The sequence below is a fragment of the Cebus imitator genome, unplaced genomic scaffold (assembly GCF_001604975.1).
Source record: "Cebus imitator isolate Cc_AM_T3 unplaced genomic scaffold, Cebus_imitator-1.0 Scaffold160, whole genome shotgun sequence".
NCBI classification, from domain to species: Eukaryota; Metazoa; Chordata; class Mammalia; order Primates; family Cebidae; genus Cebus; species Cebus imitator.
Genome location: NW_016107475.1, coordinates 3,637,246 through 3,661,669, shown reverse-complemented (window position 1 = coordinate 3,661,669; position 24,424 = coordinate 3,637,246). Strand labels below are relative to the sequence as shown.

General features: G+C 35.0%; 1 protein-coding gene across 1 annotated transcript in view; it reads left to right on the top strand.

Annotated features, from left to right (window-relative positions):
- Positions 1 to 24,424, top strand: part of LIN28B (lin-28 homolog B) — a 112,828-nt gene that overhangs the window by 10,320 nt on the left and 78,084 nt on the right. The window contains exon 3 of the mRNA XM_017543777.2: positions 7,034 to 7,224. Within this exon, the coding sequence (XP_017399266.2) occupies positions 7,034 to 7,224 (191 nt within the window). The remainder of the gene's footprint in view (positions 1 to 7,033; positions 7,225 to 24,424) is intronic.

Below are 24,424 nucleotides of genomic sequence, written 5' to 3'. Positions count from 1 at the left end.
CTCGTGATCCACCCGCCTCGGCCTCCCAAAGTGCTGGGATTACAGGCGTGAGCCACCGCGCCCGGCTTCTTTAATATTTTAAAACTGGACTTTTGACATACTCTCTTATATTGCTAAAATTAACTTAAAAGTTATAGCACTATCTTTTAGTAACAATCTTATTTGATAATTTATTACTCTGGCTTGACTAGTACCACTTTGAAGACACACATAGGAGCTGTGATATTGCAGAGTATATGACTATTAATAATAACTACAAGTAAAATGATGTTATTCTGTTATTAAACTTATAAAATATAGGATTGTGGGTAGCAAGGGGAAACCAGTAAGGATCAAAAAGTTCAACAAGGAAACCATGATAGGTATTTCCATTTGAGAAACTGCTTTTTTTTTTTAGAGCGAATCTTGACTTAGAGATGATGCTCTACTGAATATTATGAAAAAAGCGATTCTCCAAAGTTGCTATAAATGTTTTAGTATACCAACTAGTTTCCTTTTCATTTATTTAAAAAATTTTTTTCTCCTTATTATCAACTGTGATTTTTTTGTTGGAGCCAGTCCAGAGACCTTTTTCTTTTTTGTTGGGAAATAATGTTAACACCGATGTGTTAAGTGACTGCAATAAAGTTTCATGTCTGTATTTCCTTGTGATTATAAAGGGGATCGGAGGGAAAAGGTATCACTTTCACCAGAAGAATGGTTGTTTCTAGAGATTACATTTTAGGCTAAAAGACTTTGAATATCCACTGGTCCAGTTTCCTCACTATACAGATGAAGAAACTGAGTCCCATTTAAGTTATTGGCCCAAGGCGACAGGTTGGTAAATAGTAACAGAATTTTGGCCTCCATTTTCTAGCTGATGCTTTCTCTCCACAAATTTGCTTCTCACACAGGCATCTTTAAAGCCTGAAGATTTCTTTTCACTTGTCTCATCTTTTACCCTGCTACTACTCTTCTTTTCTTTTTCATTTTGGATATACTTGCCCTCTCTCCCCAAATAAACCCAAAGGGTAAATATTGAAACAAATACCAGGGAGACAGTCCACATTCTTATTTCAGTTGATTATTTCTTTTGATGAAATAGAGCTTTAAAGAATACTTTTATTCACTGCTTTGAGGAAGGAAGAAAGAATAGTATATTAACATTAGTGTTTCTCCACAGACTCATGGTATTTATTGCAAAAAGATCTTTAAATTAGGAAACATACATGCTAAAGTAGTACAGTTGAAAAATACTTTCATTTTGCAACTAAAACATAAAGCTCCCTTTTGTGCTATTCTAGGCAAAGTAATGTAAAACTTAGTACTAAATGAGTTTTCTAACCTGTTACTGTTCTAATTAAAGTCATTTAAGAAAGTATTTGTTGAGCACAGTTTGGAAAATATTTTTCCTTCTCATTGGGAAATGCATTAATGTAATAGGATTTTTGCGATTCCAGGTTTTTTTTAAAGATATTTCTACAGCTATTATGTATAACTATTTTGAAAAGTTGAAAAATACTTTCTACGGAATGTTAGTCTTAAAACAACTCTCCTTTTCTGAATTTTGTACTAAATATTTTGCTGAAATATAACTGACCAAAAAGAAGGAAGCATTTGCAAATTTGGAAATATAAAGGCAAATTTTGAAATTTAAAGGCAGTTTGTTTGGAAAACTTAAAAATTATGCTAATTCGTTTCTGTATTTCCATAATTTTACTTAATTATTCCGGGGAAAGTGTGTTAAGGTATTAAAGGAAAGTCTTAAGAGATTTTTTTTTTTACCTCTTGTGTATATATTCTAAAATTGGACCAATTTTGTGAAGCCGGAGCATTTTGCCTCCAGACAAGGAAATTAAACGAGAATGGAATTTTGCTTTTTGGAAACAAAAGCAAAGTGACCATATCTATATTCTGAAGTGCCTCTGCTGCAAGACCCACGCACCCAGTCGGGCGCGCCTTGCATTTGACTCCATGTGGTAGGAATGTCAAGAAAGTCACCACCAAGTGGTTTACAAAAACGCGGTGGGAGGAATCCGGACAGTTTGCCCGACGGGCGGGTCGGCGGCTTTCAGGCGGGAGAGATCTTGCCTGGGGCGGAGAGAGAGATCCCGAAAATCGCGTCCAGCCCCTTCCCGCCACGTTTTTTCTTGATCCTCCGAAGGCCCGGGGCAACGTTTGCCATCGCGGCTTCCCGAAAGGACGGCGTTGCGGGAAGACAGCTCGGTTTTAGGCATGGCCTGGTGTGGGGGGGTGGAGGTGGTCATTTTCTTGGGTACGGACTGCGCTTAGCTTTTGAAATTCGGACATCTCATAGGAAAAGGGATCAAATTATTAATGATATACATCTGGAAATTCAGTACAAATACTAAGTTGTGCATAGTGTTTTTGCCATAGTGGTGAAGGCAAGAGTTTCTTTTGTTTGGTGTTCTTGGGGACAAGATGACAAATGTAAAAGTCTCTTAGTGAGAAATCACCAGCCTTCTCTGATCGACCCCACTTTGAGAGAGGAGATGGTAAGGTGATGAATAAAGGGAAAAGTGACTGAGGAGAGAAAGGTGAGAGGAAGCTGCGGAGGCAGGAGGTGGAGGGAAAGCGCAGATCTGCTGGCGCGGAGTCTGGGGTCTCAAGTCTCGGGCAGCCTGGGGAGCGACCTGCCTGGAGAGGCGGGTTGCGATGGCAGCGCTGGGCTACAGACCCCGCCTTATTTGCGGGGAGGAGAGGACGGGTGGAGTCACTTGCTGCAGTGCCACAGCCCCTCCTCCTAGTTTTAAGAAGAACCGAAGCATTGTTTCAGCTTTAACCGAAGTCACTCATTCCTCGTTGAAAACAACGACGGTGGGCTCTGGCACCCCTTTCGGCTCCTTGTATTGTACTGTTGGAGGAAAAAAAGTCTAGGAAAATGTGTACCTCGTGTTTTAAATGGGGAAGATTGTGATAGCCAACCAGGCATATGATAGGTTATTTCCTTGCGTTTAACCCCCAGTGCATTGACGATTCTTTGTACCTACTTGAATTCATTTTAAAGACATTTTGAAAGAACTATGATAAGTCAAGCTATAAAGTATTGGCTTTTGCAGAATAAAACACGGGTTTTGAGTCAAACAGGTCTTTCAGGCACTAAAAACAAGTAGGAAATGAGAAAAAAATTAAAACCAGAAGACTTCAGGAAAGTGACAAATTAGAAAGCATTCTAGGAGACTCATAGGACTATTTTAGGTGAAAGAAGCACTCTAGGAGCTTAAGAGCTTATGGGCAGTTTATATTATAAAAGGGTCTTAGGCTCAAAAGTTTTGTGGGAAGGCACAGAAAAGACATTGCTATATTCTTGAATTGATGAGTGATTATTTTATGTTTCTCAATGTTTCTCCTTCTTTTACTTCTCTCCCTTTCCAACTTCCTTGCTTGCTTCTTCCTTCTCCCTCTACCCTTCCCTCGCCTCTTCTCTTCCCGTTTCTTTTACCCTCCCCCAAGGTATGTAAATGCATTTGTCTTAAATTCTTCATGAATGAATTTCAGGAGATTTTTCAGGGTTCCCAGTTGGAAAAAGCCTTCTACACAACTTGAAAGGCTGATGGCCCTCTCAGGAAATGAATGAGTCGATAACCTCTGACACCAGTGACCACTCCAGTGAACCTTACCTTAATTCCACTAATACTGGAGGCCCCCAATTAGGCAAGACTGTGAATCTCATAACTATACAGTGTGGTTCAGTTATGGTACTCCACACTTTTCATCCACATGTTAATAAATTTGAATTTCATCAAATTTAACAATGAACAGAGAGTCTCAATCTACCTACCTATTATGATTCTGGTTTTATAATAATTAAACTTTTCTAATTAAAAACAACCTTAAAGTGTTATTTACCATAAATATTTTACAAAGCCAAACTATACTGTCTTGTGAATTTTGTGATTATTACTTTTATGTGAATAATAGCACTTCACCTCAATTTACATGAACCCTTTCTGAGATTTTTTTCCTCTGATACCAGATGTTGATTTTTTAAAGTGATTCTTTAAAATATAAAAAACACATAAATTACTTTTTCGATTTCATATTATGTCATTAGCTTAGCCTGTAATGCCATCATTGAGATTACTTTCTTGTAAGTCAGTGTGATCAGTATAATAGAAATAATTTCTACCATGAAAATAATGCCTAGTAAATGTTTTGTTAGTAAATAATCTTTTCAGAGCTTTGAGCTTTTGTTACATTTTCAAAATCTTTGGACTTTCACACCTCTTCTTTTCTCATTAACAGCTGGCACATGGTTGTCCCTCCAAAAAAAAAAAAAAAAAAAAAAAAACCCCTTTTCCTAAAAAAAAAAAAAAGAAAAAAAAAACAAAAAAAAAAAAAAAAAAACTTCACAAATTGATTAGTTTTGATAAAACCTTTTATCACAAACAGCTGAATATAACTTCTATTTTTATATAGATCCATTTTCCAATCTGAACCAATTAAATTTATATTTAGTTGTTTAATATGGGGAGGGAGTATAAATAGGTGTATGCAGCTTTTTGCATAGCTCTTCGATTCATAATCCCTACATTTTAGCTTGTGTTAAACAGTGTTGTAGTGTGGACGTGTTTGGAGAGACTGGGAGGGGGATTGCTGGCATGGTGGGGGGAGGGTCAGCTGAGTAGCTTTGTCGAAGGAAGTGGTATCTGAACAGTTAGTTGCTTGGTAAACTGCTCGTTTAAGAAAATTGGGGGTGGGGTAGGAAAGTCTGGTGGTACGTTTTAAGGTTTTAAAATAGGCGATATTTCATATTTTAAAGGAAATAACGTAGTTAATCTATAACATTTACTGTAGTATTCGATAAGGGTGGTAATACTGTTGTCAGTATCTTGTAGTCCATCATTTGAACCAGTTTGAAAGGTAAAGGGTAAGCATTTTGAAACGGGGGGGTCAGTAGAAGAAGGACAGCAGGAGCTTCATCCATTATTACATTTTCGTTTAGTCAACTCTTCTAGCCACTGGTAGTGAACTTTTAAAATGTCAGAGTACAACTCGATATGATACGAAGTTACCTTTTTTCTCCCACTTGTCCTTTCTCCACCCCACCCCCTGCCCGCGCCGGCTTTTTTTCTTTCCCACCTCTTTCTCTGGCTCTGCTGCCGCCTATCCTGGCCGCTCCTCTTCACCTCCCCTGCCTGGCGATCCCCTCCCCCTCCTGCCCTATGTCCTCCGGCTCTTGGGGAACAATCGCCACTGATTGAGGTTCACTCTATGTTAGGCTGGAAAACTGGGCTGTTATTTAGGAAGTCATTAATCACATCTCCTCCCCCGGAAAGAGAAGGCAGAGAAACCTGTGAAGTACAATTCCTTACCAACCCCCTCTAAAATTTTCAAAAATGGTTTACCTAAACACAATTTGACTATATGAAGGTGATACCGTTTTTTCTAGTAGGATTTTATTTTAAATTTGAAACAGTTTCAGGCATAATCAGGTAATTATGTGCCTCTGCCTTTTCCTAGGTGTATGTTTTCGTTATCTAAAGTTTCATGGGGATGTAATTAGGTTTAATTAGATCTTTTATAAATTATGTATTTTCCTCTAAGAATTGCTTTAAATATGAAATTAGCGTTCCACGGAGGTTTACAGCCATGGAATAGCTGAATTCTTAAGAGGGAAAAAAGCGTTAACATCGGTTGTTTTATTTAAATGACCACCCCTCCCACCATGATTTTATTTAGTCAGGCTTGTGTGTAAGGCACGCGTGTGCACATATATGACTGTGCCTTTTTTTTTCTAAATTTATGATTCACAAGGACCCTCCATTGTGTTTAGGTAGAAGCACGAAATCAGCATTGTGATTTATCCTAAAGAAGGGTTCCAAAATGTTTTTAAGATAACATGTTTTGAGTTTTTCCTGTTCATTCATAAATTATTTTGATGTCAGCATAGATGAAATGGCGATTGGTTATCTCTTCCTCTTGCCAGCCCCTTAAGGATACGAGGTGAAATTAGTAGCAAGAAAGCATGTAATTGACAAAGTCACGTGTGCTCAGGGGGCCAGAAACTGGAGAGAGGAGAGAAAAAAATCAAAAGAAGGAAAGCACATTAGACCATGCGAGCTAAATTTGTGATCGCACAAAATCAAGATGTTAGATTGATGCAGAAGATCACTCCGTTCCAAAGGGAAAGTTTTCATCTCACGAGTTTGGAGCTGAGGGCCCGTGGGGCAACATGGCCGAAGGTTAATTTTGTTTTCTATTGTTTTACTGTGAATTTCTTTCTTCTTTTCTCCTCCCCCTCCCCCTCTTCTACCCTACTTTGACCGTCCCCCCTTTCCCCTTTTACCCCAATACTGGGCATTATCTCCCAACCCCCCATCACGCAGTGGGGCTTTCTGCAAACCTATTGTTATAGATCTCCAAAAATGTTTTGTACCGCCCACACTGATTCACAACTTGAAAAGCTTTCAGGGGGCTATTGTTTGAATTGTGTGAGTGTGATTAAGCGCAGTTTCAGTTAGTGAGCCCAAGAAAACTTTTATACACCTGCCCCCTCCCCCATTCCACCCCAACTTTAATTGAAAGTTATGGGGGGAGGGGAATGCACATTGCAAATAACGCTGGATTCACTGCTGCCCCTTGTGCATTAACTAGTAGCTCTAAACCATCTTCACGATTTCTCTTTCCTCCTCGTGCCCGCCGGAGAGAATAGTTTCGCTGAAAATTTCTCTTTGTCAATGGGATCAGTATTAAATCAGCAATATGCAAGTAAAGTATCGCATGCTGTAATGTAAAATGTGGATGAAAAATGGAGTTAAATGAAAAAGTACACGTATGTATAGAAACGTGGAAGTTGGCGTGATCGATAGAACAGTGTGACTTCCCCCCTCCCCCGCTTTCCTTTTAACCCTTTTCATTTTAAATATTTTCGGTAGGAGAAAAGAAGTCAAACCATTTATTTAAATTTTTTTTTCTGTTACCCTTCCCCCCTCACCTCCAGGCAGGCAACTTTTTTTTTTTTTTTTTTTTTTAAATCTTTGAATGCACAATGAATGGGAATACAGACTGACTTTTTTGTCCTGTTCCTTCTCAGGCGGGGCGAGCAAAGGTGGTGGAGAAGAGCCCGGGAAGCTGCCGGAGCCGGCAGAGGAGGAATCCCAGGTTTTGCACGGAACTGGCCACTGTAAGTGGTTCAATGTGCGCATGGGATTTGGATTCATCTCCATGATAAACCGAGAGGGAAGTCCCTTGGATATTCCAGTCGATGTATTTGTACACCAAGTAAGCCAAACTTTTTTTTTCTCCCTCTTCATCTTTTTCCTTGTGGAGGACCTGATCGGTAGTTATGTCAATAGACGTATAAGAAGATCCCTTTTGGTATATTGAAAGACAAAATCTTCCCTGAAATCATTAGGTAGTCCAGCGTTTAAGGTACGTGTGTGGGCCTCTTCCTGGGTATATGCGTAAAGAGAAAAAATTTGAAATTTTATTACTTATATTCATGTTGACGTTATTAGCATTTCCCTCTACTTCATTCTCCAGCGAAATTGTGTTCGTGTAGCTTCCGGTATTACAGTATACTCTGTATTACAGTGTATTCTGTTGCCTGTATCTGGTGAATGGGTAGAAAAATGAATGAAGAAACATAATTTTAAGGTCGAAAAAACAAATCGAAACAGTTTAGTGTTGAAAGAAATGTTGCCTTATTTTAGACACCTCTAGTCACAGTAGCTCCCTTTATTATTTCATCGCTGCCTGTCCTGCTGTCATTTTGTAGATTCAGACCAAATAATTTGACTTCACAGTAAAATAAAATAGAACACTGTTGGTCTAGTATGATTGTAAAAAATGCGTGCAATACAGGGATGCTTGACAAACATTTTAGAAAGGTGCTCTGTGTGGTCATTGGTCTAAGTATACTGTCTCTTTAAGAGACTGAACTCAAAAAAACATGTGGCCAGAGGCGGCTCTAGCTTGTGTGTTTAAAATGTGCTAGTCTGCTACTTGGGGTAAATTTCCACCTTTGCTCATGTTGTGTTGTAATTTTTAAAGATGTTTTAATACCAAACAGAATTTCATTGCTTCCCATTTTCAAAATTGTACCCAGAAAATAATGAATTAATACCTCTTCTGCCTTTACTTCTTTCTACTGCTTAATCCCTTTATAGTAAAAAAGATAGTTTTATGCAAGCCTGTTTTCTCAAAAAAAGGGTAAATATAAATTTTCTGCAGTGAATTCATAGTTAGAAATAAAGAGGTTTATTTTGGCTTCATATCTAAGTTAAAAATAATTGAGTGAATGGCTGTTAATACAGATTGACAGATACATGCATGAAATACTTGGTATATTTGCTTGAAAAGTATATATTTGATACTGTGTTGCATGTTCCTAGTAATATTTATACCCCCTTCCCTAAGGAATATCATCTTCAAATTAAGTATATAAACAACAGAAACATATGAAACCATTCTGTTTTGATCTGTTGTCCTGTGGTGCTTGGTAGCTTCCTGACCTTGCTGTGTGGTGTGTGTTTTCCTTTCCTGAAGGCCTGGCCATCATTATTGGCTGTTTACATGTGGAAGGATCAGCATAATCTGTGAATTGAAACAGGGTTTAAATACACAAATAGGAGTCTACATGCAGACTACTGGATTTTATACTTCCTATTTTATAGTGCAAAATGAAGCTGCATTTTCTGTTTTCTCCCCTCTAAGACTGGATGACTAAAATCATTGACAAATCCATTTTCTCTCAGGCTCTTTCTTTCCCCTTTGAACCTTCTTTAGGTTGTTAAATTGTTTTTTACGATCTCATAAATTTGTTTTATAGATAAATGAAAAAAATAGCCCTTTTCTTCTTTGTCTGGTCACACCTTGTTATAATTTGATTTTCTATGTTTACCTTCTAAAACATTCAAATGTTAGATATTTTATTAACCAATGTTAATGTTTAGAACCATGAGACATTTGTATTTATGCTATTTAATGATTATATGTTGATAAACATTCTTCTATTCACTGAATTAAAACAGATAGTTGCTAAAGCTTTTTAATATATAGCTGTTTTTAGACTATAAACATTGATTTTTGAATAGTTGACTTGCTTTAATCTTCAGTTACATACAGTATATACATACAGTTCATGTATATACTAAAAGGACAGTATTAAATGATGCCTAAAGAGGTGTCTTATATTGTAATATACATAAATTGTATATAAATTGTATGAATAATTGTTTTGAAGAAGGCAGGAATCCTACTGATGTTAGGTAAGCAACTACGAGTAATAGATAATTGTAAATGATATAGGTATTATGTTCGCATCCCTTATGGAATCAGGTTGCAATTCAGGACTATTTCATAGAATTTCAAAAAAACATTTTATTATTATTTTAGAAGCCTTTTAAATTTTATAAGCATTTTTGAAAACATACTGGGTTTTATATCTGTGTACTATTTTGTTGTGAAAGGATATATATCATAGATGATTAGAAATTTTAAATATTCAACCACCTATATCTACTCAAAATATTTTAAATATATGACAGTATTTTTGGAGTGTTTGGAAGCACATGTGTCATTGGATTTTTTTTTTTTTTTGAAGTGTTCTGAAACATTTTTAACAATGTATATTTGGGGAAATAAAAAACAAAAATATTTTAGTGTCTTTAATAAATACATAAAAATTTATGCCAAGGCATCTAGGATACTTTTTTACTTAAAAATATTGATTGCAAGTAACTGCATATCAAAATATATTCAGTTGCTTCAAAATAAAGAGAATATATATGTGTGTTTTAAAATAGAGCTGTGTATTTGTAGTTATGTATTTTATAGTTATATAATTCTACATAAAATTTATTGGCAGTAATACAGTCAAACTTTCTTGTAGTTTCTGTGATGTCACCAAATCCTCAAAATAAACACATGCCTGGGTGCTGCACTTTATCTCTCTTTAGACATGTTGATAAATGCTGTGAGATTCTGCTGTTTGAGGATGGTGTGTAACCATTGGTGGTTTAAAATGACAGTTTTCATTTGATTTTCTAATGTTAATTTGTAGTTTAGTCATGTTTTTATGATGTGAAAATATGTATTCTGACTCTTGTTAATTGTGAAACACTGATACAGTTCAATAATGAATATTTTATTTTTAAAAAATTAACAAAATATATAAGTATTATATTTGAATTTTGTCATATCTCACTTTTTGAAGGTTTTTCTTAAAATATTTGATAAAATGTGAAATTTTTGATGATTTTAGTTTTTAAATATGATACATTTTAAAGAATTGCTTAAGTGTCTAGTGCAAACACAGATTAGTTTCAATTAAGTAAGGATATACATGGTTAATACAGATTTGTAAGTGTAGATTCTAAGGTGATTTCATAAATAAGAATATGATTATTTTGTAAGTGCCAGTAATTATTACTCCTATCGGTTTTTTTCGTTTTTTTTTAATTCACAGTGAGATTTTAGGATAATATTTACATTACCTGGAAAACGTTACTGCTAGTTTGGAAACATTAAAAGTTTTTAATAAGACATAAATATTCGGTGGTACTTTAGAGGAATTGAATGGTAATTAAATACCAGATCTCTTTTGGAGAAGGGTAATGTTAACCTAATAACTACCTGTTGATGTTTGTTATCGTATAAGTTTTTCTGTATGTAGATTTTGATACTGATTTCCAAAGTCATTATATTACCTAATAAGATAAAATGATACTTTGAATTTGATTTTGTTCTGGGGAGGTATAGAATACATGATTTTTACTAGCCTCTCGTCAGTTTATGTGCATAATAATACTTTCTTCATATATTGGGTGTGTATATACTTGGAATTCCTTGCCATCAAGTATGATACAATTGTTAACATAAATGTATTTTACTTATTTCATAATGTATGCAATAAGGTATGCATAATGTATGTATCTCTTTTTTTCCCAAAGAGTAATTTCAAAATGATTGCAATTTAGCTACCATTACTCAGTAGGCCTAAATATTTATTAATAATTTACCTTTGTTCATCTTCATTTAGCTTTCAAATATTGGTGTTTTCTTCTTATGGTCTTTATTTCTGAACTAGAGTTTGATCTTTATGGATAACTGAAATGCCCAGATTAGAAAGGCTTTATATATTTTATGTTCCTTTGCTTCAAAAATATCTCATGAAGTAATGGAAATAGAAGAAATAAGAATCAATATTGTTACTGAGTTAGACTTAGAAAGCATTGTTAACAGTATGAGATATGAAAACATTTAGAGATGACTAATACTTAAAAATATGAAAAAAGTAAGTATTACACACAGTTCAATCAATTGATCTAATATAGAGTTCTTATATATTTAATTATACAGTGTAGGAAAACAAATTTCTTTCATTATGTTCATTTTTAAGGGCTTTTCATAATATTTTGTTGCTAATTAGCCATGTTTAGTTTTCTTATAGTTTAGCATAAAATCATTTTTCACATGAAGAGTATGTGTGATGATTATTCTCTGAATTGCTTAAAATGCCAATTAAAAAAAATTTAGACAAATATCTTGGAAACTTAAAAATGTGATTATTAACAGTTATACCTCATTTGTATAGTGAGTTATATATTTTGATACTTTTAAAATGGTTTATAACTTACTAGATTTTTAAGGTGATTTGCCCAGTTGACCAATTTCAGAGAATCCCAAACTAAATGCTTTAAGGCCTTTTAATCACAACATCACATTTAAAGGCATTTATTATAAAATAAAATTTTATTTGATTTTTTAAATATCACCCTAAAGATACTTTTGATTTTCAAGTGGTGGTGCATTTTTCAGACTCTTGTGTGTATTTAAGTTCTCCAAAGATAGTCTGATTCAATTTAAATGTGAAATGTGAATTGGGTACATATTCAAGATGTAGTCCTTTCTCCTATTTTAAAGATTATTGCTGTACTTCTTAAATATTTTTCTCCTACTTTTTTTTTTTTTGAGATGGAGTTTTGCTCTTGTTACCCAGGCTGGAGTGCAATGGCGCGATCTCGGCTCACAGCAACCTCCGCCTCCCGGGTTCAGGCAATTCTCCTGCCCCAGCCTCCTAAGTCGCTGGGATTACAGGCACGCACCACCATGCCCAGCTAATTTTTTGTATTTTTAGTAGAGACGGGGTTTCACCATGTTGACCAGGATGGTCTCGATCTGTTGACCTCGTGATCCACCCGCCTTCGCCTCCCACAGTGCTGGGATTACAGGCGTGAGCCACTGCGCCCAGCCTTTTTTTCCTACTTTTTAAAGAACTTTTTTTAAAGAGTAGTTTTAGGTTCACAGCAAAATTAAGAGGAAAACACATAGATTTTTCCATGTACCCTTGCCCCTACAAATGCATAGCCTCCTCCATTATCAATATCTCCTCCCAGAGTGGCACATTTGTTTCAATTAATGAATGTACTTTGACACATCATAGTCACACAGAGTTCATAGTTTACATTAGTGTTAGCCTTTGGTGTTGCATGTTCTCACTTATTTTCAATTTCTCTTTTATTTTAAAAGACTATTCACAACAAATGAATGCAGTAAATCAAAGAATTGGTTTTTAAATAAAAATATGAGTGTCAAACCATGTACAAATATTCAGTGTAACCTTTTAAAACATGTCTAACTTATCTCAGAGTTCTTAGGTTTCATGAGAAATTAAAAACTTATTTGTTACCTGCATTCAACTTGGTAGATTAAAAAGTAAGTCCTTCATTGTAATTTTTGTTGCTTTCAGGGAGCAACAAAACATTATTCGGATTTGATTTAATTCTTCCTGTTCAGAGGTTACATAAATATTGCAGATAGTTTTGTATATTTTAACTGAGCAGCTCTTTTGGTGTTGCTATTAACTTAAATGTTGCTGGTTAAAAATATGATACATTGTATTGTTTCTGGTTTTTTTTACACTAAGTTGCCCATGCTGACCTAACTACTGGGCTCAAGAGATACTTCCTCTTCAGCCTTCCTAATAAGCTGGGACTATAGCCATGTGCCACCATGTCCAGCTTAATGTACTATATTTTTATTTCTAAACCAAGAATAACTTAAACAAAGTGAAGATACTTCTGATCAACAAAACTGGAAAGTTATCTTAAATGTTATATTTTATAGACTTGATTTGGAATGAAATATGAGATAAATATTTTATCATATCAGAGACTCTCAATTCTTTATGTCTTGAGATATTTCCCCTGAATTTTAAGGAACAAGAAGTTTGTCTTATTTAATATATAGTTAGACTAGATTATGGCATTGTACCATATACAGTGCATAAGAAACTTAACTGATTTATATTCTTCTCTAAAGTAATTTTATTATGGATAGCATCTTCTAGTATGATAAAAGTTGTTAACAGTAATGTGCTTAAGAAAGTACATTGCAGGTCAGTGGGGTACCTTTAAAAATGATTTTTTAATGGGTAGTTTATCAAACAAGTAATAAAAACATGTTGCATTTTGATACATCAGGATATGTCTAATCATTTATCTCAAATTGAAGGATAGTCTGATTATTGCTTCTTTCCTCCCAATATCTAAATATTTGACAATTTAGAAATATTTTCTAAAAAAGATTTACAAAAAATTGATTGATTTAGTCTTATAATTTTTTCTAGACTTTTCTGTTAGCTGGAGTAATAATGCCTAACCTTTTAAGTTGTTGTGAAGAGCAGAGGTAATGTTCTATAAACTGCCTAGTAAGTATCTGTTGAGAAAATAATATAAACTGGTCTTTGCCAAAAAAAAATCATGGTTTAGATATTTTCAATGGTTTATACTCATGGTGGATAATTAAGGTGATCTTTTATGTGCTTTCTTTAAAATTGGGCAAAATGTGTTGTATATTAACAGTATAATTTCCATTATAGTTAACTCTAAGGCTTTTTATTATAGTTTTCGGATATACAATATTGTTTCCGTTATTTAAAATAATTCTTCTGGCTGAGCATGGTGGCTGATGCCTATAATCCCAGCACTTTGGGAGGCTGAGGCTGGCGGATTGGATGAGCCCAGGAGTTTTAGACCAGCATGGGTAAGATGACAAAACCTCATCTCTACCAAAAAATACAAAAAAAAATAGCTGGGTATGGTGGCATGCACCTGTGGTCCTAGTTTTTGGGGAGGCTGAGGTAAGAGAATCACTTCTTGAGCCCAGAAGGGCTCAAGATTGCTGAGATTGCTCCATTGCACTTCAGCCTGGCAGACAGACTGAGACCGTCTCTGGAATTTTTTTTTCTGAGATGGGGTCTTACTCTGTTGCGTAGGCTAGAGTGCAATGGCAGGATCATAGCTCACTAAAGCCTTGAATTCCTGGGCTCAAGCAATCCTCCTGCCTCGGCCTTCCAAACTCTTGGGATTATAGACGTAAGCAACTGTGCCAGGCCTAGAATATTATTTAAAATATCAGGATATAAACTGCAGTTTGGAAATATTTTTGTTACATAGATATTTTGTTTTTAATAATTGTTGTAACATAAGATTTTACTTGTGTGAGATTTTACCTCTGTACATATCCAGCTTGTATAGTCATTATAAGTTAAAGAAAAAAATACTGTTTTTAAATAGGCCTACTGTGATAAAATACCATTTTTTGATTAATAATTATTTAATCCTTTAATAATAGGATAGAATGACGTAGGTTCTGGTCAAATCAGTATTCAAGTTCCAGCTTATCAGATAACTGTAAGGGAAATAAGTTGCTTTGTCAGTGTCTCAGTGGCCTATAAATGGGAGGACAAAAATAGTACCCACTTTGTATAGGGCTATTAGGAGGTTTACATGTTATTACACATGTAAAGCACCGAAGACAAATTTGGTAGATAGTAGGAACTCAGTGTTTGTTGTAGATAATTATTATTGTAAAGAAGAAGTAGTGTGGTATTGAGAGAAAAAACCCCGTGGGAATGAGTGTTTAGCTTCAGCTCTGCCATTTGGTTGGTTTCTGACTTTTGTGGCTGTTCACTTCCTGGGAGCTTCAGTTTTCTCATGGATAAAATGTGATAAATAAATAAAATAAATAAATAAAATATTTTCTATTTTAGAGGGTTATGGTAAGGGTTGATTGAAATAATACACAAGAAAATAATTTTAAAACTATAACAATCTCAGGTTTTAGTTTTAATCTTTTTTTCCAAGAGGTATATTTTTATTAATTGTTTTAATTATAAGCATTTTTCTGTTTTTTGTTTTGAGACAGGATATTGCTCTTGCCCAAGCTGGAGTGCAGTGGTGGGATGATAGCTCACGGCAACCTTAAACTCCTGGCTCTAGCAGTTATCCCACATGAGCCTTCTGAGAAGCTGGGACTACAGGTGTGCATCAGCATGCCCAGCTGATATTTTTTATTACATTTATAGAGACGGGGTCTCCCTATGTTGCCCAGGCTGGTCTCAAACTCCTGGGCCGAGGGGATCCTCCCGCCTCAGCCTTCCAAAGTGCTGAGATTTACAGGCGTGAGCCACCATGGCTGGCCTCTTTGGTTTTGTTTAGTGTTTTTCCCACCTGGAAATTAATCTTTATCCTAGTAGTGTCTGTGCTTGTGAATGAGATTAATTCATATGCATTTTACTAATCTTCAGTATTAATTTTATTTATCATTATGGTATTTTTTTTTATCCACTGTAAACTCACTGCTTACCTAAAGGGCATAATTAGGCTTGTTGATATTCATATTTCTTGTCAGAAAAATATTGAATTGGCTGGCCATGGTGGCTCATGCCTGTAATCCCAGCACTTTGGGAGGCCAAGGTGGGCGGATCACTTGAGGTCAGGAATTCGAGAACAGTCTGGCCAACATGGTGAAACCCTGTCTACTAAGAATACAAAAAGATTAGATAGGCCTGAGGCAGGAGAATCAAAACATGGGAGGTGGAGGTTGAGTGAACTGAGATCATGCCAGAGAAGGAGAGAAAGAGAGAGAGAGAGAGAATAGAGAGGGGAGGGGGAGGGAGGGAAGGAAGGAAGGAAGGGAGGAAAGAGGGAAGGAAAATTGAATTTCTCTCTCAACAACAAAAATGTATAAACATTTTTTTAATTTTTATTTAATTAATTAATTATTATTATTTTTTAAGAAACAAGGTCTTCCTCAGTCACCCAGCCTAGCGTGCAGTGGATTGTAGCTCACTGTAACTTCGAACTCCTGGCTCAAGCAATTACCCCACCAGAGCCTTCTGAATAGCTGGAACTACAGGTGTGCACCACCGTGCCCAGCTGATATTTTTTACTACATTTGTAGAGATGGGATCTCCCTATGTTTCCCAGGTTGGTCTCAAGCTTCTGGGGTCAAGGGATCCTCCCACCTCAGCCTCCAGAGTAGCTGGGACTACAGGTATGCACCACCATGCCTGGCACATGCCACTTCACCTGGCTAATTTTTAAAAAATTTTTCGTAAAGATAGGACTTTGCTTTGTTGACCAGGCTGGTTTAGAACTCCTGGCTTCAGGTGATCCTCCTGCCTCTGCCTCCAAAAGTTCTGGGATTACAGATGTGAGCCACTGTCCTCAGTTTATATAAACATTTTTAGAAATGTAAATCAACAAGATGGCTTATCGCCATAGAAAAGTATTAACTTTTAAAAAATGATTATAAAAATTGTGGTTCAGTAATTTATCAAGTCAACTAATTTTTATTGAACACTTACTAAGTATGAAACACTGTTGGTTTGGTATTTTCATTTTAGCAAATTTTAAAATGAGATTTTTCCAGTTAATTCTCATTGTTTTCATATAAGGCATAAAAGTGAAGGATCATTTTCCCTGTGTTCTATCCACTTCCTTTTACAAAGTCTAATTATACAGCCTCTACAAATTAACTTTCTGGATAGCTAAGATAAAAAGTAAAAGTTAGTTTTAAAATTTTTAGCTAAATGCAGTGATTTCCCAATAGTATTAAAATCTATGTTTTTCACATTTCATATGGCAAAACTATTTTTGCCAGTGCTTAGAATCATTAATTTATTGTGCTATTAATAATATACTTAATTTCTACCAGCTGCTTTAAATCTTTCGTCATAACAGCCCACTTTAAAAAATCAAAACCCTCTTAAATTTACTACTTTTGTTAATCTTAAAGTTAGACTCTTTTTTAAATCTTGTAAGTTTAATTTGGTAATAACTCTAAGATTGCTATTTGGTTTTATGGTGTTATATAAAGACTCCATATAAATTTCAAATTACTTTTACTTTAGCCAAGATTTGTTCATGATCGTTTTTTTCCTTAAGCGTTTGTAAGCAATTTCCTAGGCCATTAGGGATAGTGAGTAGAATGTTCCCAGATCCTATAATGCTTAAATTCTTTTATCTTAGCTTTTTTTTTTTTTTTTTTTTTTCCATTCAAATGAATTTTCTTTATCCTTAGTTCAGTCTGTAACAAAAGTCTGGCAGCGTAGGTTCCCTTTAAATATTTAATAGATCATTAATATATTGTAAAGTTTGGAATGAATTATATCAATGTTTCTTCCTGTGTGATTTTAATAATACATGATTTTGCTTATAATATGTAAGCACTGATCCTTCCAAATTAGCCACACTCTTCAGCAACTCCTTTAAATAGATTAAATGATATTAGAGACATATACCTAACGCAGCTCAGTGTAAGCCATAATTTTTTTTTTTTTTAAGTGCATCTTTTTCAGTTTTCACACAGAAAAAAAGCCTCTTTCTTTCATGGGTTGATTAAACTGTGTGTTAGAAATTTAGTCACAGTATTGGCCTCATTTTTTAGCTCTCTCATTAAAAATTTTCATTGAATACTCAATCTAAGGACACTTGGATTTGCATGTTTGCCCCTTTCACTGTTTCCTCCCCCATGCCATTGAAGAATTTTGAATGGTGAGGAATTTGTGCCCTTTGGCTCAGATTGCAGGCCCACTTGATCAAGCCACAGAAGCTAGGGTCAGAACTATTCTTTGCTTATCTTTTCCTTGGGCCGATTGTAAAGCCTGCTTTCTGCTCTGAGAAACAAAACAACAACAACAACAACAACAACCAAAAGCCCCACAAATAGCTGACTCTTTATATTGTGCAGATACAAAGCCTGCAGTATAAAAATGGGCATAATAGTTGATTCTTTATTGGGATTGTCCATGGGTTAATTTCATTATCTTTAGAAGTTTCTCATTGCATTGCAGTTTATTTGATGCATAAACTTTAATTTAAATATACGTTATTTGATAGGGTATGGTATCCTGTTGGTAGTGAAAGTGTGATCATAATGAGGTTTTTCTCTTAGGTTGAGCTTTAACACTTTTGAAATGTAATGATTACTTTTAAGTAAATTGAATTAGTTAATTTGAATGAGATCCATAAAAAGCCCTAACGTATTTTATTTTGATGTACTTAATTTCTAGCATTTATGCAGACATTTAAACCTTGCTTGAATTAATAATACCGCAAGTTTATGAGCTGTTCCAATAATGGTGCAAAGACTACATTTAGACCCAGGTTTAAACAAACACAAAACACTTTGTTCTTATCTTAGCATCCCTTAAAAGTATACAGCTCTGGTTCAGAGCTCAAGACCACCCATCACCCCGACATTGGATACTCCTATTTATTCAAGAGGCTTGTGAAGTATCTGTGTGCTAGTGGGGGATGGTGTGTGTATCTGTGTAAGGATCACAGTTAGGTGATTTTACCCCAACAAAAGCTTCAACATTGTTTATAAATTGACTTTTGTCCCTGAAGAATTTTCTAGTTGTAAAACCTAATTTACATTAAAAAATTGTTATTTTATTTAAGTCCTGGCTGCAGTCCTCACATTTTTGATATTTTCACAAGGTTAAAGTGAGCCCCTATTAAGAGTAATCTTACTTCAGTATAGTTTTTTGGCTTTTAGGCTCCACCCATTGGCTTTGGATAGCTAATACCAAGCTTTTGTTTCTTCCTGTAGAAAGCAAAGGAAAGGAAAGAAAACTTTCTTTCTCTTTCATTGCTTAAGTCATGTGACTTCCCTTTTAGTTAGTCACAGATAGGATTGAAGTGAATCTCAGAATGAAGCCTAAAACTTAGAGAAAATATTTACTGAAAAAAATTACTGCTAAATAGATTTTAAAAATAATACAGACCTTTTAAGCTATACTGTGGTAATTTCTTAGTTATTTTTCTATCAGTTATCTTTTGGCATCATTTGAGGTTTCTAAACTGTAGCTTGTTTCTCAGAATTCACAGTGTAGAGAAAGTAGGAGTGGTGGTTGGGAGACGTTAGCAATAAGTAATTTCGGGCAGAGTAAAGGAAAGAAATACGTTATAGGACTACATGTAAAATGCAAGAGGGAATTAATTAGATGTATTTCTTCTTGCTCGTCTGACCCACCTCTTAACAGCTAGCATAAGGTAGCTAGCTGTTTGGAAGAAAATCCTATCCAACTCCTATAATATTTATAAAATTTCATTATACAGTTAAGTGAGGATAAGTGTTTGATATTTATTCCTAATTTGGTGACTTAGTCATGATGTTCTAGTTTATTGTGAACCAATAAATATTTGATCTCTAAAGTTACTTTAATTTGTTCTTAAGCTACTTGTATTCAAATGTTTAAATTCTATTTTAGTAAATACTATAGTTGTCTCCAAATATTAACTAAAATATTTGAAACAGCAGTAGTTTCAAAAAGAGTACCCTCTCTGCCATTGATGTTTAAAATATGACATTTATTGACACATATTTTCATGCAAATAGGCACTTTTAAAAGATTTCATAAAATACTGTATAGACTTCCCTTGACATAAGTAATTATATTTTAAAACCTAATGCATTTTGTTTAAATATTATATTTCAATGGGTATTATTTACATAACAAATTCTTCCTTAAATTTTCAGTCTCATAGATCTTAAAAGATCTATTTTTCATGAATATTTTATTTCAATGAGTATTCATTGTTTACATTAAAAATTCTTCCTTAAATTTTCATAGTCTTGTAGATCTTAAAAGACAATGATATTTGATCGTATGATCTTCCTTATCAATCCAAGATAATTTTTAAGTTAACCAGATTTATTAATAGGATCTTTTGGTCCTCTTTTAGGATGAATAATGAGAGAAACAAGGTCATCTTATAATTTTTAGTAGTAGTTTGTGGTAAGTTTATTTTGCCTTTTAAAGTTAAATACAAGATTTGTTGAGCTACATAGAAAGGCTACTTAAGTTTCTTTTAAGAACAGTAAAAAGCCTGTAATTCATGTATTGGTCCGTGCTTTCATTGACATTAAAATTTACAGCAATTGATTTATTTATGTTGAAACAATTGAATGTTTCAACTTCTGTTTAATTAAATTTCTATTGATATTTTAATTAATGTTTAAGTTGTCACTTAAATTTTGCTTTTTGGAAAGGTTTAAGATACTAAATCTTTCAAATCCATGATCCTCCCTCATTTGCCATTTTGATAGCAAGTTATCCAGAAAACACTAACAACTATTATTAAGCATTTAAATCTAGTACAAGCATTTACTGATAAATTATTTGTATCCTAGTATTACTGTGAGTTTTATTTTCATTTAGTTATTTAATTTATGTATGTATATATGTATGTATTTATTTGAGATAGGGTCTTACTCTGTCTCCAGGCTGGAGTGCAGTGGAGCAGTCTTGGCTCACTGCAACCTTCGGCTCACTACAGCTTCTGCCTCCTAGAGTCAAGTGATTCCCATGCCTTAGCCACCTAAGTATCTGGTACTACAACTGTGCTCCACCATACCCGGCTAATTTTTGTATTTTTTAGTACAGATGGGGTTTCACCATGTTGGCCTGGCCAGGCTTATCTTGAACTACTGAACTCAGGTAATTCACCCACCTTGGCCTCCCAAAGTGCTGGTATTACTGGTGTGAGCCTACTGTGAATTTTAAAATAAAAAGATAAACAAAAACCTGTTTTTAAAGAAGTGCTACCTGGGCTTTTTTGTGTGACACAGGCTTTAAAAGAAATAACCTAATAAAATTTGGTATTAATAACAAAATTTAGTAGTGAAAAGTGAAAAGTTGAGGGTTTTCCCTTTATACCTGTTTTCTTCCTTTAGAATTTTTCTTCAACCTCTGTGGAGAAAAGTAGTTTTTAAAATGAATGTATTTGGGTTTTAAGTGTCTTCATGTTTTGTCAAAAATAGAAGGTTAATTTGTTAGGGGGGTTACACCATTAGGTATGTTGCTACTTGTTTTCATGTGGGTTATTGTAAGTGTAAGTTTAATGAATTATTTGATTTCTGGATTTTCTTTCTTTTCAAATAAAATTAATAATAAATAAATAAATTTTCAAGTAGTTGAAATATATTAACAGCCAAAAAGATGCAGATACTTGTTTCAGTACATATTTTTTAGAGTTCAGTATTTACTTTTTAAGGATAAGATATTTAAAAATCTTAACAAATGATATCGAGTGTGGTGGCTCATGCCTGTAATCCCAGCATTTTGGGTGGCAGAGGCTGGCAGATCACCTGAGGTCAGGAGTTTGAGACCAGCCTGGCCAACATGGCAAAACCCGGTCTCTACTAAAAATACAAAAATTAGCCAGGCATGCTGGCAGTCGCCTGTAATCCCAACTACTCAGGAGACTAAGGCAGGAGAATCGCTCAAACCCGGGGAGGCGGCGGTTACCATGAGCCAAGGTCATGGCACTGCACTCCAGCCTAGGGGATAGAGTGAAACTCTGTCAAAAAAAAAAAAAAAGAGAGAAAGAAAAATCTTAACAAATGATGTTTGGGAAATTGTCTTGTTAGGCGGTGACCACTTTTCCATCCTTTCTGTCTTTAGTTTTAAAAATAACTGGTCACAGTTAAGCTGTTAATATTCCTAATAGTAATTCAGAATTTCCTTTGATATTTAGTGTTCAATATGTATTCCAGAATCTCCTAAAACATGGGATAATGTTTTTAGAGTGAGAATTTAATAGAATAGAATTCATTATTTTGCTTTATATTTTTCAACTTTAAGCTGTAAATTGAAAAACAAACATACCCAAATTATTGATGCCTTATGCTGTCCCCAAATTATCTGCCCTATCATTATAATTTGATCTGTCACCAGGAATTATTACAGCCCTAAATGATCTCTCTTTTTAGTCTCCTACTCTCTTTTTTTCCTCCTCTCCCCACTCCCCTTTGGGAAGGAAGCCTGGATTTAGAGATACCAGAAAAAGCAATCACTCAGCAGAAAGTGTCTGTCTTTAGCAGAAGTGTCATTCCTTGGTGAAGAGTGTGGTTGAGAAGAAGTTAATAACAGATAATGGAGTTTTAGAATTTATTCTAAATTACTTTAGAATTTATTTTTGATATGGCTGGCTATTGCTGTCTTGAAAAAAGATGTCTGTTCTGTTTAGGTATTAGCAAAGTTAAATCCAGTTCTTCACCACATTTCTGTCTTTACTTAGGTTTGGTTAATTCTTTTATACCTTTTCTAAAGGCCAATGATTTTTTTCAACATTGAAGAAGAGTTCTTAACAAGAGCATAGGATGGTTAGGTAGTTTTAACATTTCTACACACTTACTGATATTACCTGAATTTCTAAAGAAAGTATATATGAAATGTTTTGCTCTGCATCATTTGTCATCTAAAGCTAGTGTTTGTGTTTCTAGCATATTTTTACCTAGAGGAAGACTTTTAAAACCACAGATTGACTCATCAAATAGGCTGTAATGAAAATAAATTGGTATCAGTAGATCTAGAGATGTTTTAATTGTTTACTTCCTTAGAGAAACTGTTTATGAAGTTCGTTATTTTCCAAGATGAGTAAGAAAATGCCGATTCAGTGGAATAAACACAGTAAACCAGAAACACTAAAAACCATAGTGTAAACTCCCTGAAGGGCCGAAGTTACTTCTATTGTGGATAGGTATTTCTATTGGCTTTTCTTCATCTTAAAGGGTAGTCTCTTTACTTAGCTTCACATGGATTTAAGTCTCTTACACTTATTGACTAGTTTGAAAAACACACTATGGTTATGAATCTCACAATTAACTTAAACAGGATTTTGATTTATAACTGAAAGATAATAAAACTAAATATTTTATAATATTTATGTTTTATGGAAAGAATCAAGGATATTTTGAATTTTTTTTTTTTTTTTTTCCGGGATGAAGTCCCACACTGTTGCTCAGACTGGAGTGCAGTGGTGCCATCTCAACTCATTGCAACTCTGCCTGCTGGGTTCAAGCAATTTTCCTGCCTCAGCCTCCTGAGTAGCTGAGATTATAGGTGCCCGCCACCACCCATGGCTAATTTTTGTATTTTTAGTAGAGACGGGGTTTCGCCACATTGGCCAGGCTGGTCTTGAACTCCTGACCTCAGGTAATCTGCCCACCTTGGCCTCCCAAAGTGTGGGATTACAGGCGTGAGCCACTGCATCCAGCCCTGGATATTTTGAAATTTTTGAATATTATTTGTTTAAAATATAAAAATATAAAGCTAAGTAGATTTAAGGTAATATAAAATTGATTATTCTATCAAAAGATAGGGTAATATCTTTGATTATTCTATAGTTATGTTGTTTTAAATGCTTGCTAACACTAAATCCCCGCTACCACCAGTCCCTAGGCATAGACCCCAATTTGCTGCCATTTGTTCTTAACTGATTATCCAAAGCCACTGGTGTAACTTTTCTCTACTAAGGCCTCTGTTCTGCCACCTGAGAGAACTGTTAAACTATAGACAGTATTGTAGTAATTATGAAAATGATTATAAATAGTGACAACACAGTGATGAGAGTGTAACTTTTACAGAGTACTTACATGTGCCAAGTACTGTGCTTTTTTTTTTTTCTAGACAAAGGACCTCGCTCTGTCATCCAGGCTAGAATACAGTAGTGTGATCACAGCTCACTACAGCCTCATCTTTCCTAGGCTCAGGTGAACCTCCCACCTCAGCTTCTCACATAGCTAGGACTACAGATGCCTGCCACCATGCTCAGCTAATTTTTTTTTTTTGTAGAGTTGGGGTTTTACCACATCATCCAGGCTGGTCTCAAACTCCTAAGCTCAAGCAATCTGATCTGCCCACCTCGGCTTCCTAAAGTGCTGAGATTACAGGCATGAGCCACTGTGCCTAGCCTGTGGTGTATTTTATATTCATTAACTTTTCAAAACTCAGAAAGATAAATACAATTAATGTCCTGTTTTTAACTGTTGAAGAAAATGATCATAGAATGGCTAATTGCCTAATTTCACACAGTTCAGCCAACAGTAATACCTCAGAGCAATGCTCTTAAATCTCTGGGTTTTAGCAACATATAGCTGGTTTTTGTTTTTTTTTTTTTGGAGACAGAATCTCATTCTGTTGCTCAGGCTGGAGTGCAGTGGCATGATCTCAGCTCACTGCAGCCTCCGTCTCCTAGGTTCAGGAGATTCTACTGCCTCAGCCTCCCAAGTAGCTGGGACTATAGGCATGTGCCACCACAGCCAGCTAATTTTTTTTTACTTTTAGTAGAGACAGGGTTTCACCATGTTAGACAGGATGGTCTCCATCTCCTGACCTCGTGAT